The sequence below is a fragment of the Daphnia carinata genome, chromosome 3 (genome assembly GCF_022539665.2).
Source record: "Daphnia carinata strain CSIRO-1 chromosome 3, CSIRO_AGI_Dcar_HiC_V3, whole genome shotgun sequence".
Classification (NCBI taxonomy): domain Eukaryota; kingdom Metazoa; phylum Arthropoda; class Branchiopoda; order Diplostraca; family Daphniidae; genus Daphnia; species Daphnia carinata.
In genome coordinates, this window is record NC_081333.1 from 4,538,166 (window position 1) to 4,555,711 (window position 17,546).

General features: G+C 42.2%; 6 protein-coding genes across 6 annotated transcripts; all 6 read right to left on the bottom strand.

The window, feature by feature from the left end:
* Nucleotides 1–134: 134 nt before the first annotated feature.
* On the bottom strand, nt 135–804 carry LOC130693410 (uncharacterized). Its single transcript, XM_057516541.2, has 2 exons — nt 733–804; nt 135–653 (listed from the first exon to the last, which is right to left on the bottom strand). The coding sequence occupies exons 1-2, from the start codon at nt 754–756 to the stop codon at nt 135–137; spliced, it is 543 nt and encodes a 180-aa protein (XP_057372524.1). The 5' UTR covers nt 757–804.
* Nucleotides 805–1,416: 612 nt separating this feature from the next.
* On the bottom strand, nt 1,417–2,559 carry LOC130693404 (uncharacterized). The gene is made up of 2 exons (XM_057516536.2): nt 2,447–2,559; nt 1,417–2,343 (listed from the first exon to the last, which is right to left on the bottom strand). The coding sequence occupies exons 1-2, from the start codon at nt 2,468–2,470 to the stop codon at nt 1,432–1,434; spliced, it is 936 nt and encodes a 311-aa protein (XP_057372519.1). The 5' UTR covers nt 2,471–2,559; the 3' UTR covers nt 1,417–1,431.
* Nucleotides 2,560–3,761: 1,202 nt separating this feature from the next.
* Nucleotides 3,762–4,991, bottom strand: LOC130693405 (uncharacterized). Its single transcript, XM_057516537.1, has 2 exons — nt 4,833–4,991; nt 3,762–4,756 (listed from the first exon to the last, which is right to left on the bottom strand). Exons 1-2 carry the CDS (start codon nt 4,854–4,856, stop codon nt 3,869–3,871), a joined length of 912 nt encoding a protein of 303 aa, XP_057372520.1. The 5' UTR covers nt 4,857–4,991; the 3' UTR covers nt 3,762–3,868.
* A 1,193-nt stretch (nt 4,992–6,184) lies between these two features.
* On the bottom strand, nt 6,185–9,170 carry LOC130693391 (uncharacterized). The gene is made up of 3 exons (XM_057516522.2): nt 9,064–9,170; nt 6,722–8,998; nt 6,185–6,661 (listed from the first exon to the last, which is right to left on the bottom strand). Exons 1-3 carry the CDS (start codon nt 9,085–9,087, stop codon nt 6,482–6,484), a joined length of 2,481 nt encoding a protein of 826 aa, XP_057372505.1. The 5' UTR covers nt 9,088–9,170; the 3' UTR covers nt 6,185–6,481.
* A 485-nt stretch (nt 9,171–9,655) lies between these two features.
* Nucleotides 9,656–11,062, bottom strand: LOC130693398 (uncharacterized). Its single transcript, XM_057516530.2, has 2 exons — nt 10,996–11,062; nt 9,656–10,930 (listed from the first exon to the last, which is right to left on the bottom strand). The coding sequence occupies exons 1-2, from the start codon at nt 11,017–11,019 to the stop codon at nt 9,812–9,814; spliced, it is 1,143 nt and encodes a 380-aa protein (XP_057372513.1). The 5' UTR covers nt 11,020–11,062; the 3' UTR covers nt 9,656–9,811.
* A 1,025-nt stretch (nt 11,063–12,087) lies between these two features.
* Nucleotides 12,088–16,234, bottom strand: LOC130693387 (mucin-2-like). Its single transcript, XM_057516517.2, has 2 exons — nt 16,103–16,234; nt 12,088–16,011 (listed from the first exon to the last, which is right to left on the bottom strand). The coding sequence occupies exons 1-2, from the start codon at nt 16,124–16,126 to the stop codon at nt 12,346–12,348; spliced, it is 3,690 nt and encodes a 1,229-aa protein (XP_057372500.1). The 5' UTR covers nt 16,127–16,234; the 3' UTR covers nt 12,088–12,345.
* Nucleotides 16,235–17,546: the final 1,312 nt, after the last annotated feature.

Genomic DNA, 17,546 nt, shown 5'->3' on the forward strand with positions numbered 1-17,546 from the left:
GGAGGGGGTAAAATAGTTGGCAGACCGCATCTTCTAATTAAGTCTTTACATACAAGTTGAGGCTTCCGGTGTTAAACTGTTCGTTAGAAGCGCGTAGAGTCTTTAAAAGGAAATGTATGTAAATTGTTCGAGTCTCAAATATTCACATACGACCTTCCAGGAGACCCGAAATTCAAGCCATCCGTATCGCCTTTCACTGGTTGCCACGAATGCTCTTTGCCCATTTCACGTCCCATTTCACGAAAGTAGTAATCGTGGATGTGCTGCTTCACGTGGAACCAGCCGTTCGATTTCGCTGGTTTGATCATCCCAGTCACTGGTCGATAATGGAAATCGCTTATCGCTGGTTGTATGGCATCCAAATCGAAGAAAGGGACGTCATCTTCCGATGAATAATCGTCGAAATTCTGCTGCGAAAGCAACAATGTGCTGCTACCTGTCTGCGACTGGGCATTCCGACGAACTGAAACTTTCTTTCCAAAGTCCTGCGTAACAACATCATCTTCAGCTGAGCTTTGCTTTGTGGCCAACTCGGCACTTTCATCGTCTACAAGCAACGCCCGTGAATCACGTCGATCGTTGTTTCCCGCGGCACTACCGGAAGTACTGTGACCGACCGGATAAGAATCGACAGCTAATAACACGCCAACAAGCTATAATTCGCGAACAATAAAAATCAAATACAATTAAAGGGAAAAGATTGTGAAATACGTTTTCGATTGTGAGGCATACCATGAAATAACCCAATGGATGCATGGCGATCAGGTTTTATAGTCCACTAGTTACTACAACTACGGTTGCTAGAAGAATAACTGTAATCACGTAGAGCATTTTGCTTATATTTATACGTTTCGTTGTTCTAACCAACGTCAAGGACATTTTCATGCTGACAAGGTTATTTATCAAAGTCTTGCGTACACACGATGGCGTAACAATTCCGAGGAAGACGACCTAGGTAGAAAGGAAAACGTAAACGAGTTCTATAGTTGATTACGCAAAAAACGTCACGAATTGAAAAGTGCTGGATAATGGATCACCTTTAAAAAGTGCCGACAGCAGGTAGCTGATTGAAAAATTTCAATCAGTTGCTTACAGATGTTAAAGGTAAACTGAACTGAAGTGGCAAAACTGGTCGACCTCGATAACCGGCCAAAACGTGTACCAACTAAATTGGTTTTGCAATGAAGTTGTAAACTGTCGCAAGTTTCATAAAAATGAATTAGCGGGAAACGCCACTCCTTTTCGCAATTTCATGTTTACTTTTAATTGAAAAACAAATTAAAAGATTGAACACAAGGGAACTGTATTGACAGAGGAAGTAAAAAGTATACAGTCATAAAGAAGACCTGATTATTTACAGTACAATCCTACGCATGCGAGAACTTGCTACAAGAAAAAAAAAAGAATAAACAAAATTGCAAGGCTGTCAGCTTAGAGCCGATCATCCCACAAGGACCGCACAGGTGTTAATTGCGCAATATCACCTGCAACAGACGAGCCCGAATTCAAATTAGAACTAGCTTTAACAGGTTGCCAAAAATATTCTTTGGCCAGTTCGTCTCCCAAGGCCCAGACGAAATGATCGTCCATGTAATGTCTCGTGAGGAACCAATCGTCCGACGTTGGATGGCTAAACAAAGTGGTCGGCAAATGATGAAAATTCATTTTCGTTAGCTGCACAGCGTCTGGATTGATCCACTGAACGTAATCTTCCAAAGAGAAATCATCGATTTCATCGTCGTCCTGGAATACGAGACCGACACGAGTCTGTTGTACTTGACCAGTGGAACTCGTTTGCGTCTGGATAGTCTTCTGGATAATTTTCACATCCTCCAACGAGTGGTCATCGTCCAGCGGTGATGACTCGACAGAAGCGGGGTCAGTAAATGTTGAGACTCGGACGTTATGAGGGTCTGCTAGTTTTTCCAGCACATCTTCTAACGAATCGTCGGGATCTACCGTAACATGAGCAACCTGTACTGTTGATTGGCTCTTGTCTGAAACATCCACCTTCGCTAAATCTTTGACCAAATCCTCCCACGAGAATCCGTCTCGTACGCGAACGTTTAACTGAGGAACAGCATGTTGCGTTCCAGCTGCGACGAGACTCTCCGCTGGATGGGCACTTGCCATAATGCTATACCTTTTTACTAAATGATCGTCTTCCAGCGAATCGTCGTCCTCCAAGGATTTGTTTAGCGTCGATTCCATGCTATCTGGGAGGTCCATTGTAGCTGATGTTTCGTGAGAATCATCGACGTCTATTAAAATGGCAGCTTTTTGGCCGAGAGGGAGACTGTTGGTTCCTCTGAAATGAGTCACGATCATCGCCGCTCCCACCAGCTGGAAAAGCAAAATTAATAGTTCAAATAGCATTGAGAAAAGTGTTCAGAACAATTAGCCATTAGTTCTTAAAGCACGAATTTTTCTTAGAGAAATAGTTTACCATAATAAAACGCAAAGTACTCATGGGAATAGTGCCTGCACAACTTGCCAGAACAATCGCTACGTAAAGAATAAAGATAAGACTATTGGCACGCCTCTATTTATACCATTTAGTGGATGCGGAATGGAAAAGCATCGTTTGCAAGGTTCCTTCTATGTCGCCTTATTAAGTTATTTGGTACAAAAAATCAGGAAGATGACCTAGGTACTATAAACTTGTTTTGTTTTCTCGTTTGTTACGATGGCCTTGTGTGATGAAGAACTTCATTTTATGGGAAAACGAAAATCATTTGACAAACTAGTTTAACCAACTGAATGGCAGAGCTTGAATAGATCTAACCTTCGTCAATAATCTAATACAGAAGCGTCACGATGATTTTTGGGTACGGAATTGTTTTTGTTTTTGTTTCAGGAAACAAGGTGTGTCCCATGATATTACCATACGGAGATCACTGTGTTGTTGAGACGAAACATGTAGAGCCAACTATGAGTTGACATTGAAGTCGATAAAAGTAAATTTGAAAAAACAGGAACTATAAAGAAGCAAACTTGCCAACCTTGTTGAATAGTAATATTTAATACCATCACCTATGAATACCGCCATTCCTTCTTCGTCACAGAGAGCAATGAGTTGAACGTTGCAGGCAAGCAGAAAAACAGGTAATATGATGACAGCCATTTCGTGAAGTCAGCCAGGAAAGAAAACTGATGCAAATGTCACCTCATTGGCCATGCATTGAAAGCGCAAGAAAGCGAAAGTTAAGAACACTGTTCTTCATTTAAAGTAAGGGTAAAACAGAATATGGAAAATGCAAATTGAACTTGCTCATTGAATTTTCATGAATTTTCAGGATGAGAAACATTCATTGCTTAATCGCTCCTTGAAATGAAATGAGAAACCAATAACTTTCTTGTCCCGTGCTTAAAGTGCCAGGCATCGTCTACATATATACATATACGAGCAGAATTGTTTAATTTCCGTATGCTATGCTATTCATTTCATGACGTTCGCCCATATTGCGAGTTCATTGTTGCGCACAGCGAAAGCCATTGGCTTTCAGAAGCGGATGGCGATATAACCAGGCAAGGATTGGCAAAATATTTCTTTCAGAGTTACTTGCATGAAAACCGCTTTCTCTTTTATTTATTTAATGTTTATAATAGCACAGTGATATAGTTCATGAATGTTACTCAGGTATCACGAGTTCGAATCTTTGCAACTCCATTATTAAAACTCAGACTATATCAAGTGCTACGCAGTAACCCTGTTGATTTTTCCCGAAGGTTTGAACGAAATAACACTATGAAACGAATCATAACGATAAAAACAGGAAATTGTATTCTTGAAAAACTTATGTACAACCAGTTAAAATAATAACATGATGTTTAACAAAGCTCGTCACTCTATGAAAGATAACATCATTCAAACTGCAGCAGTGGTAGTCTGTTGCCGATCGTCCCACAACGATCGCACCTGCGTAAACTTAGCAAACTGGGCTGCGTTTACTTTTATGGGTGAGTGAGACTCCAACTTGATCACGTCTTTGACCGGTTGCAACAAGGAATCTCGAACCAATTCATGTTCTATTTCCCAAAAGTAATAATCACCTAAATATTCCTTAACGAGATATAAATCGTCGGACGCTGGATGGCCGAAAACTCCGATGATCGGCACATTGTCAAAGATCGATACTGGCGAAGGAAGAACGACGGAGGGAGTTGGCGTTTGGTCAAGACTTGCGTCCGTTTGGAAAATCTGTCGGGCAAGTTGATCTTCCAAAGAATCATCTTGAATATCAAAATGCTGGATGATGAATTGCCCTTCAGTTGCTGCTTGAACGGGATTTGCATGCACTTGGGGTGCGTTGCGTTTCTGAACCAACTCATCTCGTACATGCAACAGATCGCTCTGCATCTGAAATTCTTTGAAAACTTGTTCTGCTGTTTGATTAGTCTGTTCGTGTTGAACGAAAATGACGTCCTCCGACGAGTGCGTGTCGTTCAAATCATCATAATCGACTACAAATGTTGTGCCGTTCACGCCGACAGAGTGAACTTCCAAGGAGACATCGTTACGACCATCGCCATTCAATATTTGGGCTCCACTTGTTTGATTAACGCCGACAACAAGCTGGAAATTGCCCTTGATTTCCAGCGAATCGTTATGGACGTGTTCCACGCTGTCTACGTAGTCGTCAGTTGTTGTCTCGTGAGAATCGCCATGGTCGACCAAAATGGTCAAATTGCGACCGATCACGAACGATTGGATTCCTCCGAAAAGAGTCAAGAACAAAACTGTTCCGACCGTAAGCTAAAAACACGAAGAATAGAATTTTAATTTTGGATGGAGAGTAAATGTTAAAGATAATGAAAGTGTTGCTGTTTACCGTGAAAGAACTGGAGAGACGCATGTTGATTGTGTTGTACTAGTTGCTGGAACTGCAAAAGTGAGAATAATGACAATCCGTGATGTGGATGGCGTATTTATACGATCCCTTTTCAATGCGGGAAAACTAATGAGCGTATGATAGTAACCTTGTAATTTCACGCAAGGCTATCGGATCGTTCATCTGTAGCGCAAAATAAATTGTTCCCACACAGGAAACATAAAACGAAGGATAATCTAAGGGTAAAGCAAATGATACCTTTTCGCCTCGGGAATAGCTATACATGATAAATTTTGTCAATTACTGAAAGTATCTTGGACAACAACTGGTTTGCGTAAAAAATTACCTTATTTTTTTGGTTAACAGCGATCGCGTGCGAGGAAGGAGCTACAGTATTCAAATTTACGCCATCAAGGATGCAACGTGACACGGAAATGAGGCGCAGCTAGTTGCAGGTAAACACGTGAAATTGAAAACAAAGAAAATAACAGAAAAAAACAGTCCATTGGGATGCAACAAAGGACATGGCGCAGGAAATGCAAATGGAACGTGAATAATTACGTAGACGACCTCGTGAAGGTAAATTGAAAAATGAAAAGCGTCAAAGAGAGCTAGAACCAGCGTGTACATTCGTCCTGAATCTACTAAATAACATCGGCACGCAAAACGAATTCGGCCTAACCACAAAGGCCGACACGAGGTAGAGTAAACAAAAAATGAAGGTGCTAAAATTAATTTCTTTACTTTGGTACAAGGGACAGGGAATGCAAATACGTTGCACAAAGAAACTCGGTGGTCCTGATTGAAAATCCAAAAACGTTGAATAATTTTCGTATTTTTTCTCGTAGAAGGATCAATTAGTTCTGGGGGTGTTTTTGCTTGTCTGTTCTGACAGACAAAATAAACTGCCCAACATCAAGGTCAGGTTATGTAACAGAGGGAATTGGGATTGGAGTACAAGTTACGCGAAAAAACGTCTGGCAGCGCTATGAATCAATTACTACTCGAATCCAGCGTAAAACTTCATGCACAATAAATTCGAATTTACGCTCGATCTAATGTACGTGCATTTTGACAACCATCATGTTCTTGTTGCTGGTTTTGAATTTAGGCTTTTTTTTGTGGAGTTAAAGTTACCATGACCCATTTTATTAAATTTGTTTTACAATGTTTGAAATGCCGTACGGGTTGCCGGAGGCAATCAACATCTTGCACGGTATTCCATCCTCCACTACTGCGTAGTGATAGAAGGTTACGCAAAAAATGTTCCACGTATAAATAAAAATGCTTTATTATCAACCTGCCGCACACGGCAAATGAGGATAACAGACCGAATATGCCTGTGGACAACTTTCAAATTTCATAAATACTACATTAAATACTCTACTTGTTTGATCAATATAAACATCTTTCGTCTTTTTTTAGCTTTATCACGGTGCGAATTTGCTTCATGGCGAACCTTAACACGTACGAGGTAATGTCCATCATGCGTGTCTAATATTGCGGGTGACATTCGTGAGTTATATGGACGTTCTCTGAGAGCAAAGCATGATTAAAAAGTGCTACAGAAATTGACAGTTAAAACTGTTGTTGCATGGCCTGCAGCTATTGGGGAGTGGGATATGTAAACGATCGATCAAACTGTTCTGTCACAACATAAAAAAAAGTAATAACAAATAACCGACTAAGATTGGAAGATGACATGAACTTGAAGTCAATGCACGCGATGTGTCATAGTGGTAATAAAAATAGGGGGATTCCTTCCTGATTAGGGAGTCACCTCGCTGGCCGCCGATTCTTCTTTCATCACGATTCACGATCACGACGTTCTGTTTGAAACAAGAATATTAATGAATATTTCCTTGTAATAATTGGACTGCATTAATTACCTTCTTCTTAGGGCTGTTCCCTCTGGCACGTTCCAGATCTAATGGAACGTCATCTTCTTCATCAACATAACGAAGCAAAAACACATCGTGCTCTTCGGAATTGCGGGAACTTGGCCTGTGGACGCGAATTGCACGAAGACGGTCATCAACACGAACGACCTGCTTCTTTCTAGTTGTTACATCGTCATCCGTTTCTTCGGAAATCTCGTCAAATTGGCCAGAATCTATAACACTGGTCCTCCTGCTATTTATTGTTGTTGGTAATTCCACTGCAATCATACCAGTGTGGGTTGCTTCGGACTCTTGAGGAGGTAGACGTAATGGATTAGTTGTTTGCAAAGAAACCGTAGCAACAGTTTCGGTTTGGTTTATCACCACTTCAGTTGTCAATTGAATTTGAGTATCATCAGAACTGAGATTTGGGTGATGATGGACATTCTTCTCTTCTCTTGAGTCGGCAACGTGTTGCTCAAACTGAGTGCGGATTGGATCGGAGACTCTCGTTTCCGTACGTTCGGTCGTTTGAGTTCTGATGTTGACCACCTGCTTTGTTTGCGGGTTCATTTGAACTTCAAAATTTCCTATCCGTTCCCATGGAAACACATGGGATTCTTCGGAATGGAGTGAAATGGGTATGTGGCTAGTAGCCATTATAAATTGCACACCGCTAATTGTTTGTGATTTGATATTGATAACTTCCTTCGTTTGGGGGTTTATTTGGATTTCAATATCACCTATCTGCTTCCAAGGGAAATCGTTGGGATCTTCATCATAGTAAGACTGGCCGTGAGTTGATGGTATCTCTGTAATAGGTAAGAAATCCAAAACGGGCTCTGTCGTGATTTCATCAACGACGTCAGGCTCATTAACAACTGGAATGGGATTTAATATTGTTGGCGAGTTCACAGCCAGAATATTGGGTTGTAAATGGATAACTTCCATGGCGGATGTCGTAAAATCTCCAGCTGGAGTTGTGATTTCGCTGGAGAACTCACGATCAGCCACTGAATGTCTAAAAATGGGTTCATCAAATTTAGCTATTTCTTCTCGTTGGCCTTCGCTAAAAGAAAAAACAAGAACTGAACTATTACTGGGATTAACCGATAGAGCGTTATCAGTTGCCATCGTTGGGTTTGTTCCAGATTCTTCGTTTTTGCTAAAAGAATCACCTTCTTTGTTCTCACCGTAGTTCCTCTTATCGCTTATGATCGATTTTTCATGCTCGTTATCATATCCTTCATCTGACAACTTGTCGTCATTCGAATGCTTCAAAACCGGCTTGGTTGTTGTCGATGAATTTTGGGCATCTTGCACAATTAGCGTTTCATTCACAGGGAATACTTGCCCTTCGGGCTCCTGAGTAACGTCAGAAACGTCGGGTTCCTTAGCGATTGGCTTTCTCCAGTTTAGTGGCAATGGCAACTTAATATCAACTGTTTGTGTAGGCATAATCTCTGTAGTTGGTTGTCGTTCAATGGCGGACTCATGTCCTGCGCTAGTGTTTTGAAAAATAGGAGCCTGAACTTGCGGCTCTTCTTTCGAATGAATAAGGTCCGAATAAGAGGCATCGGTCGATTGAGTTGCGTTCACCTTTTCATTAGCTGCAATTTCCAAGTTTATGGCGTCAACTTCTTTTTGTTGCTTTTGGAATTCGGCCACTGTCACCGCCGCTAGGTTTTGATTTTGCACTGCCCTTGATTTATTGAGGCCATTATCAAATCCATGTTCTACTGCGAAATGGGTTTTCCTAGAATTCGTAGAAACAGGACTACGCAACGTAGTTGTTCGAATTCGATTGATTCGTGGCCTCGTAGGCAATGTCCTCTTCAATGCCGTCATGACTGATCCTTTAACATTTTTAGTTTTACGTGAATCCCACGGCAGATCTTCTCCCGAGTTTGTGGGTGTTGGGTAGCGAGTTGTTGTCGTCGGCAAACGATGAAATCTATTTTTAGGGCCAAATGTTTTCCTTTGGCCTTCATTTTTATGAACCACTTTAGTTCGAAGTATGGCGTCTTGATCCGCTAATTGCAATGAGAATTCTTCTTTACAATTAGAAGACATTTCTTCTTTCCGATTCGGTCTCCGTCGATTAGCGAAAACCGTCCGCCTTCCGACAATTTCTTCTTCCGCCGGTTCAATACTCACAAGTAATTGCACAGTGAATTTCCCATCGAGAACGAACGTGGCCGAGTTCGAATGGTCGGCAATGTTTTTGTTTCCAAACTGCACGCGTTCGTTAGCGTTTAATGAGTCGAGAGCCAACGCCCCGGCGAGCTAATCGGAAATCAGTAGAGTCGTAAATGTTAGGGAACAATTTCATGGTCAGCGAGAAAACTCACCGTCATTAAAAAAATGAGCCGCATCGTTTGGTGGACTAGTAGCACGGAATTGCACAGTTTGTCACAGACGAGGGAAAGAGACGTGTTGGCAGAGGCGTAACTTAGAGAATTATGTCTTCCATCGGGTGCACAACAAAAGTTTATTTAGTGCGATGGACCTTGAGCTTGTCGAAGTTTAGAAAGGTTAGGCTAGATAATTCCAACCCTTATTCTGAGTATATCACGAAGTCACGGTATATACGTGGACAATGACACACTAACCTCATTGGCTTCGATTAACTTCTAGGCAATTCAGAGAATCAGGGAGGCAAATATATCAGCTATTATTCCTAGCACCTGTTTTGCTTCGAAATTGGATAGCTATACAAAAACCATTTCGATGTAGAGAAAAGAATTGAGCGTCTTCAATTGTTTAGCGATGGAAGTTGGGGTAGAAACAGAGAGGCTGTCTGTTATTTTAAAACGTGTATAGCGCAAGTTTTGAATGTAAGCCTTTAATCAAAGCAATTTTTTGTTTTCATGAAAAATGCGCTGTCATTGCAGAGAAAGAGAATTGACGTGGTAGAAGCTCTTTTGTTTGGTATAAAAATGAAAATGTGGAGCTAAGAGGAGTTATTGCTGTGTTGACCTGTATTTCAGCATACTATTAATATTACGATCATACTAGTGTAGAGAGAAAACAAATGGGCGGGGAGAGAAAATGATTCATTCCAACTTGGAACGCAATGTACAACTACTGTCGCCCAACCTACGAAATGCGAGCCAAAAGACAGGTGATAAAGAAAGGAAGAAAACAGGAAACCGTGGCAGAGGTGCTCGCCATATTTAGGGATGAAGTCGAGTAAACTGCAAGAGCCTCAGCGTATTTCTCCATTAGACGCTGGCCGTTCGCCCCAGACGCCCTTTTCAAACGACTGTCGATTTCCTGCACCTTTTGTTGGAACATGGGATTTCCTAAGATTTCTCGCGTTCCCCTGCCATCAGACTCTTCGTAATGGCTTATTAATTCTCCATGGCCGATGTTTGGTTCTAAAAAGCGTCGTATCTCTGGCAGTAAACTAACGTCCACTTCCAAAGACACGTCTTGTTCATAAGAATGATCATCATGTTCATCAGAATAGGTGATGACACGACCACTTCTGCTGGACGGTGCAGTTGTTGGGCTTCTTCCTAAGACATGTTGCCTGGTAGCTTCGATTACAAAGGGATGGTCTTCTTGTTCGTCAGAACTCGTTCTGACACGACCAGTGGCCGCGTTGGCTCGAACGAACTGCTTGATTCGGGCGAGCCGGACAGGCATCAGTGGAGGCATTTCGTCAGGGTTGTCATCTTCGAAGCTACCTTCGTCAGAATCATGAGAAACAAAATACCTGCCGACTGTTCTTGGTGGTTGACTGTTAACTTCCACTGGGCTGGGACTAACCGATTCAGCAAAAACACTGAAGAGCGATCTGATCATTGCAAAGAAGCCAACGTCTTCGGGAGATAGGCTGACGGTTGGCTCTTGATCTACGTCCGTCTTGGGTTGAATTTCTAATGCAGGTGGGTCAGTCTCAATTACAGAATCCTCTCCTACACTGGGTTGAGTTTCTTCGGCAGGAATATTCGTATCAACTTGCCCATCAGTTTCAGTTGGACTCGGTTCATCACTGGCCAAAAACGTCCCTTCTCCTGTTCCAGCGCTACTCCTGCCAGCACTCTCCCCCCCAAAAAATGCGGTTGGATCTTCAGTTGCTTCCGATTGAGTTCCTTCTCCAGCGACAAGAGTTTGAGTTTCCTCTTCAATCATTGTCTCTGCCTCACCTCCACTGGAATTGAAGGAATCAGCCTCCGCGAAAGCCGATACGAGCACAAAGGCTCCTAATAGCTATGATTCCAAAAAAATTTCAATTTAAACTGAACATGCATAGAAAATCTCAATACAAGTGTTACCATCGTGTAAAAATGACGACGCATGTCGAACGAACTGGCTGGCGAAATAAAACAGAGGTAATAAAATCGCCTTTGCTGGTTGCCACGTAGATTTATACCTTACGGTTATTACAACAATTTGAACAGGAAAACCTTCGTTGACTCGTAGCAAGGCTATCGATTGTTAAACGCTCTCCTATAGGTGATTTAAGAAACATTTTAAAATTTCTAAAAAAACCTGCAGCAGAAACAGTCCATACTAGTAGCAGTTTGGTATCGTAACCTTGCCCATAGTGTGAAATAAGAAAATCAAATAGAAATTTAGCAATCCATTTTTGTTGTACTCTGGAACGCGGAAACATGAGCAGTGGAAATTTAATGTTTGAACCAAGCCTAAAAATAAAGAAACAATAGTGTAACAATGATTCATACTGTTTGAAAATTATGGATCAACGTGTCATGTGCCCACCAAGAGGAAGTGAAAGGTAAGAAAAACAGCTGACCTTGCATATCGGTGGCATATTAGTCTAGACAATACTATTTGAATTACACATCAACACGGTCGAAGGACGTCAACTTGCCGGTTAAAGACGGTGTAGGAACAGGTTGGGTCGTTGTTCAATGGAAACCGCCCAGCCTTATGCAGAAACAAAAAACCTGGTTTTATGCAAATGAAAAATGATTCATTTTCTAGCTGAGGAAACGGCAAAAAGTGAATGTAGATTTTCACGTACGTGCGGCCATAGCTTTTCCCCCATTTGTGGCCGTCAAGTTAATAATCCAAGTTGAAAAGACAGCATGGCACAATGCACTCTTTAAAACATCACCATAGTTTGATACATTTACGCATTTGATAGCCTTTTGGTTGCCAGTCTAGCTGCCGGGCAATCAGCTGGACGAGTGTTTGTGCCGTGCCCAGCCCGAAAGAAAAAAAAACAACACGTACCTTTCACATCGCCATGCGAGTTGTCGCTGCAACCTGTTGGCCGCCACTTTCGAATTGTCAACTAATTGGAGGTTAGTGACTCTGCATTCTTACTTTTGTTTCAGCCTGCAGCGTCCCAGCCACGCCAAATGACACTACTTTCAACGCATGGAATTTATCGTAGCTTAAACTGTATTTCAAATTTTAGAGAACGTGAAAATAGAAAAAAAAGCAGGTTACAAACGATACCACGAGTACGTAGCGCTAAAACATACCATGAAGATTAACCGATTTAATAGTTATTTGGAAGATGGATAATTATTGGTGTTTGAGCAAGACTGGCAGACCGATGTTCTTTTTTTTTTTTTACAGGAAAAACAAATAAATGAGAGCAAACTGGACAGCAAATGTACAGCGAGCAAACTGCTCGATAAGGCGCGTTTAACTTATGAGAATCCAAGCAAAAGGCAAGTGACCATAAACGGAAGGAGGACAGAGAAACTGAAGGATGTTGCAGAATTGGAAGATGGAGATAATTTGGCCAGAGCGGCTAAATATTTCTCGATGAGACGCTTAACTCTCGCGCTTTTCGAGTCCTTCAAACGACCATCGATTGCTTGAAGTCTTTCCTGAAGCCTTTCCTGGACAATGGGGTTTGTCAGGAGTTCCCTGATTTTCATGGTGACTTCTTTCTTCTTATTGGCTTCTTCCATCAACGTTTGGTTGGTGCTCTTCGTTGGTGTCGCCGTTTGGTTTTCGACATCTAATTTGAAAAGCTGTTCGATATCCGGGAATAAAACGCGATTTTCAGTCTGTACCGCGGCTGTTTTGTCTACCGCTTCAGTTGATGATTCTCCATTTTCTACGTCAGTCAACAGCCGTTTAATTTCAGGCAATTTACTGACGTCAACTTCTAAAGAGGATTCATCTTTTTCGTCGGAATCCTGCGGCAGTTGCGTACTCGTCTTATTGCGATCCTCCCTGTTACCGCTTAACGCGCTTTTGGTCATTTCCGCTGACACGTTATTGCCCTCATCCGATTCTGTGGCAAGATTAACATCTTGTTCTACAGATTCCGTTTGATGCTCGATATTCATCTTCTCACCATAGACGCCATCTGACGCCTCGGTATCCGTTGAAACGTTACTCCGCTCTTCCGATTCAACGACGCTGGGCTCTACGGAACTCGTTCGGTTTGCAATGTCACGTGATATTTCGGCCTCGGTAGAAGCGTCATTCCCTTCCTCAGACTCAACATGAGTGAATTTTTGTACTGGTGTTGTTTGATATTGGTCATCTTCGTTTGGAACGTCACCCGATGCTTCACCCTCCGCCGAGACGTCATTACCTTCGTCAGAGTCCATTAAGAGCTTAGCACCTTGAAGGAACGCTGCTGTTTTGTTTCGGGCACTTTTCGAGTTGCTGTTGACCACGATAATGAATTCCATCGAAACATCGTCATTTGTCTTGCCTGCGGAAAGAACCTCGGGGCCCACGATCGTAACTCGGTCATTGTCTGCCGTTTCGGCACTGTGTTCAGGTTTCTCGGTGACCGAGTCCTTTGATTCCAAAGAAAAATCATCGATTTCTGCTGAATTGTCTTCATCCATCACACGTGTCGTGGTTGGTGCAACAGGCGTTCTATACTCGATGTAGGAATAAAGGATGCTGCTTATGTCGTCATCCTCGGAAACATCGTCCATCTCGTCCGAATGTAGGGTCGTAAAATAGCTTTTGAATATTGGCAATCGTGTTGTAGTAGTTTCAAACTTGCTGGGATGATTGACGATAACGTTTGTTTGAGCGTTGTAAATGATGGCTCGGTCTTTCCTCTCTAGATTGGCTATTTCCGACGATAAGGTGGCTTTCTCTGCCACAATTGTAGAGGCTGGCGTTAGAGGGGGGCTCTTCGTAGTCGATGGAATTTGAATACTGCTCGTCATTGGGGTTGTACTATTCAAATCGTCCTCTTGTTCGTCTGAATTTTCCAAAGTCAAATTAAGAACGGTGGTTGTCCGATAACGATGAGAATATTTCAAAGCCACTTGGTTACGAACTGTCGTTGTCTCAGTGCTATTATTCGTGTCGTCTTGCTCGTTAGAATTGATGTGTGCCAATTCGATATGAACTGATGCCGGAGTCGTTTGAGTTCCATTGCCGGAATCGACTTGTTCGTCAGAATGTTCTGGAAGGCTGGTTGTTGTTGTTGTTTGTAAACGACTGACTCGATTCCTCAAAAGTAAATTACGCGCGTTCGTTTGAGTATTATTAACTGGACTGACTCGTTCTTCCGAATCTCTGGATGCTGGAGTTGTAACGCGGAAGCCTTTGAAACGATTCGTTGTTGCCAAACTGCGAGCGGTGGTCGTCTGAGTTGCATCATCCACTTCTTCGTCAGAGTTCTGGGAAGTTGTTTTAATCGATGGAAGAGTTGTTGTTTGTATACGACCGAATCGATTCCCTGCGAGAAACCTGCGTGTCGTTGATGTTTCTGTCTTGTTCACGACATCCCCATCCTCATCGGAACCGTTGGGAATTCGGGCAGGAACCGTTATCGTTCGAGGAAGACCAAACATTTTTCTGGTTGGCAAACTGCGAATTGTCGTCGTGGATGTTTGGTTTACATCTTCTTCTTCAATAGAATCTCGAGATATCGGAGAACTTGTTGTCGTTCGTGTCCGACTAAACATATTTCGAAACGATGGGGTGCGTAATGTTGTCGTAGTTACGTTAATCACATCATCTTGTTCTTCTGAATCTTTCTTTGATGCTGAGGCAGAAGTTGTCCGGAATCGACTCAATCGGTTGGTGGATGTTACACTGCGTGATGTAGTTGTCTGAGTAACTTTAACCGAGTTAGCTATTTCGTCAGAAGTGTCGGAGATAGGAACAGCAGCAGAGGCCGTGCGGATGCGATTGAATTTATTGCCTATTAATAATTTATGAGGTACAGGCGTCGAGGTAGTGACATTACCTTGCTCTTTAGACTCTTGCCTCACTGGCTTGGGGATTGCCGTTGTTTTGAAACGGTTAAGTCGAGTTTTTGGCAACGAAGGACGGACCGTCGTCGTCTGGATCTCCTTGACCGCGTCAACCTCTTCATCTGAATCTTTTGCTGCAAGTGTCGTGGTATGGAGACGACCGAATCGATTACCGAACGTTAAACTTGCAGCTGTTGTTGTTTTAACCTCATTAACCGATTTGATTTCTTCCGCCGAAGCATCGGGAGTTGAGACAGTCGTCGTCCGTACACGACTAAACCTGTTGTTGGTTGTAAAGCTGCGGGCTGTCGTCGTTACAATTTGCTTCGTTAAACCGATTTCTTCGTCGGAATTATTAGAGACGGGGACGGATGCGGTTGGCGTTCGAAAGCGCCCAAATTTGCCAGATATCGGATTTCGTATTGTTGTTGTTGATTGAATAGGTTTTACAGTTGTTTGAATTGTTTTAACTGAATCGTCCTGCTCGCTGGATTCTTTGGTTGCTAAACTGCGGGCTGTTGTAGTACGCAAACCGCCGAACCGATTTTTGGTGGGCGAGCTCCGGGCTGTTGTTGGTGTCGTTGTTTTCTTATCCGAATCATCGCTTTCTTCATCCGAATGTCCAGAGATTGGATTAGCGGTTGTCGTTGTTTTGCTACGATCTAATCGATTTTGCAACAACTTATTAGTGGCTATTGTTCTCTGGCCTTGGGCACTAATTGGGACCAGCGTTTTAATTTCTTCACTGGTTGTGTTGACCACCACCTGCGCTGCTGGGTCAACTGTTACGCTCTGATTAACAGTCGCAGCCACGTGAGTTTCCAGTTGAGGCGGATTGCCTTCCGACGATAAATCAAGCACCTCTTCAGAATTGTTCGAGTCTTTGTTTCCTTCGTTTGCGTCTGAGATGTGGCCACCGCTGTCAATTGGAAGTAAATTTATTCGACCTGTATCCTTTGAAAGGTTAACAGGTGAACGCAAAAAACTTTCAATTGTTGCCAAACTTTGCGTGTGGATCACTTTCTCGTTGTCGTCCGTTTGGGACTGATCGTCGAACGTGGACCTTTCTAGACTTTCGCGTGTAGAATCGACCTCACCGGACACATTGGCCAACACCAACGCTCCGAGAAGCTAAAAGGGAAGAGGAATAAAACAACAAAAAGAAATGAGTTAAAATCGATGTCACTTACCGTGGGCCTAATTTAAAAAAATCTATTGTTACCACTATGTAAAATAAAATGCGCATGGTGATTGTGAACGAACTAGCTGCATCGAGAATCACAGAGGAAATAAAATCGCTCGTGGAACGGACCCATGCGTTGTCGTCAGTCCAAGCAAAAAAGGAAAAGTGAAAACCTTGGAGCTGCCTGCGCATTGCAGCCCGCAAGGTTTTTTTTGCCTTCCTTCACTTTCAGTAACTATCTACTATAAACACGAAACAAGCGCACACATATATGCCAACGCGAAACCAGTTCCCAGATGCTGAAACCCGGTATGTTGGAATGAATTCATTTTGTTCATTTCGAGCCATTTGCAATGGGGCTATGAATGTTTTTTAAATGACACTTCATTCTCTTTGCTATCTGCAATTTCCCCTATTTATTTCAAATTCTAATTTAATTCCCGCCCGTAGTACCGCGTTATTTTTTTTTTTTACTACGTTCGTGAACAGTACAAGGTTTCAAAAGTACAATAAAGAACGTTGATCGTAAAATCATTCTGATCTTTTTTTGTGCTGATGCAACGTCAAGGATATACGATGACGCTGTGTGAGCCTCTCCCAACGAAATCTGGAGTAGAGGTCACGTACATGGTGGGCGTCGGATCACGACAGGCTATAGTAGACCCACTGGATTGAACTGACATTGAATGAAAACGCATTCCAGAAGGAACTAGAACAGCCTCACCACCACATTGAGCAAAAAGTAGATGCTTTTCCTGGAAATGAAATGGCATATTCCTTGAAGTCCTTGCTTCCTTTTACTTAAAAGTCGATGTTCCACGAGTCTTTGCCCCAAATTGAACGGATGTGATAATTGAATGAGAAGTTAATGACCGAATAATGTAGAGTTTCTTTAATTTTGAGTCACTGTTTTCGCGTGTGTTCTTGTGCAATGGACCTGAGCTGACATATCAATAGAATAACCGGAATCGAACGGGAAAAAAAGAAAGTACTAATGGAAATGTGGTGCACTCTTTTACCCACGTCAGCCAGCACACACACAAACAAAGTAAAAAAGGGAAAGTTTTTCTTTTTTTAAATTCCCAGTTTAAAAAGGCGAAATACAAGCAGATTCGTATATACATTTTTTTTAAAGATGATGAGATAGAACGGGACTTGCAAGACGTGCACCAACTTTTCCTTAGATTCCAGGTCGTGACCCAGCTGATTAAAAAAAGAAATGATCGTAACTGACAATCTGCCATGAAATTGGAACACGCTGACAAGTCATTGCACCATGCGCGACTATTGTCAGTGAACTGGGCGACCTCAAGTTGTTCCAATGGAAAAGCAATTCAACAAAACGTTTCGTTAACACCAGTTAACCGGTTACTCAATCAACACCGTTGGCTAATTTTCCAATTAAACAGAAATTTCAAAAGGAAAGAACTAATCAATGGTTTTTTACTTTAAATTAAAAATTAATTTGGTTAAAAAGAACACA

Bases quoted from the DNA above. Each gene is read 5' to 3' on its own strand.
- LOC130693410 (XM_057516541.2), bottom strand. From the start codon at position 756: ATGCATCCATTGGGTTATTTCATG. The intron at 654-732 runs GTATGCCTCACA...CGCGAATTATAG, and splicing joins ATCCATTGGGTTATTTCATG to CTTGTTGGCGTGTTATTAGC.
- LOC130693404 (XM_057516536.2), bottom strand. From the start codon at position 2,470: ATGAGTACTTTGCGTTTTATTATG. The intron at 2,344-2,446 runs GTAAACTATTTC...TTGCTTTTCCAG, and splicing joins GTACTTTGCGTTTTATTATG to CTGGTGGGAGCGGCGATGAT.
- LOC130693405 (XM_057516537.1), bottom strand. From the start codon at position 4,856: ATGCGTCTCTCCAGTTCTTTCACG. The intron at 4,757-4,832 runs GTAAACAGCAAC...TCGTGTTTTTAG, and splicing joins GTCTCTCCAGTTCTTTCACG to CTTACGGTCGGAACAGTTTT.
- LOC130693391 (XM_057516522.2), bottom strand. From the start codon at position 9,087: ATGCGGCTCATTTTTTTAATGACG. The intron at 8,999-9,063 runs GTGAGTTTTCTC...ATTTCCGATTAG, and splicing joins GGCTCATTTTTTTAATGACG to CTCGCCGGGGCGTTGGCTCT. The intron at 6,662-6,721 runs GTAATTAATGCA...TGTTTCAAACAG, and splicing joins GGAACAGCCCTAAGAAGAAG to AACGTCGTGATCGTGAATCG.
- LOC130693398 (XM_057516530.2), bottom strand. From the start codon at position 11,019: ATGCGTCGTCATTTTTACACGATG. The intron at 10,931-10,995 runs GTAACACTTGTA...TTGGAATCATAG, and splicing joins GTCGTCATTTTTACACGATG to CTATTAGGAGCCTTTGTGCT.
- LOC130693387 (XM_057516517.2), bottom strand. From the start codon at position 16,126: ATGCGCATTTTATTTTACATAGTG. The intron at 16,012-16,102 runs GTAACAATAGAT...CTTCCCTTTTAG, and splicing joins GCATTTTATTTTACATAGTG to CTTCTCGGAGCGTTGGTGTT.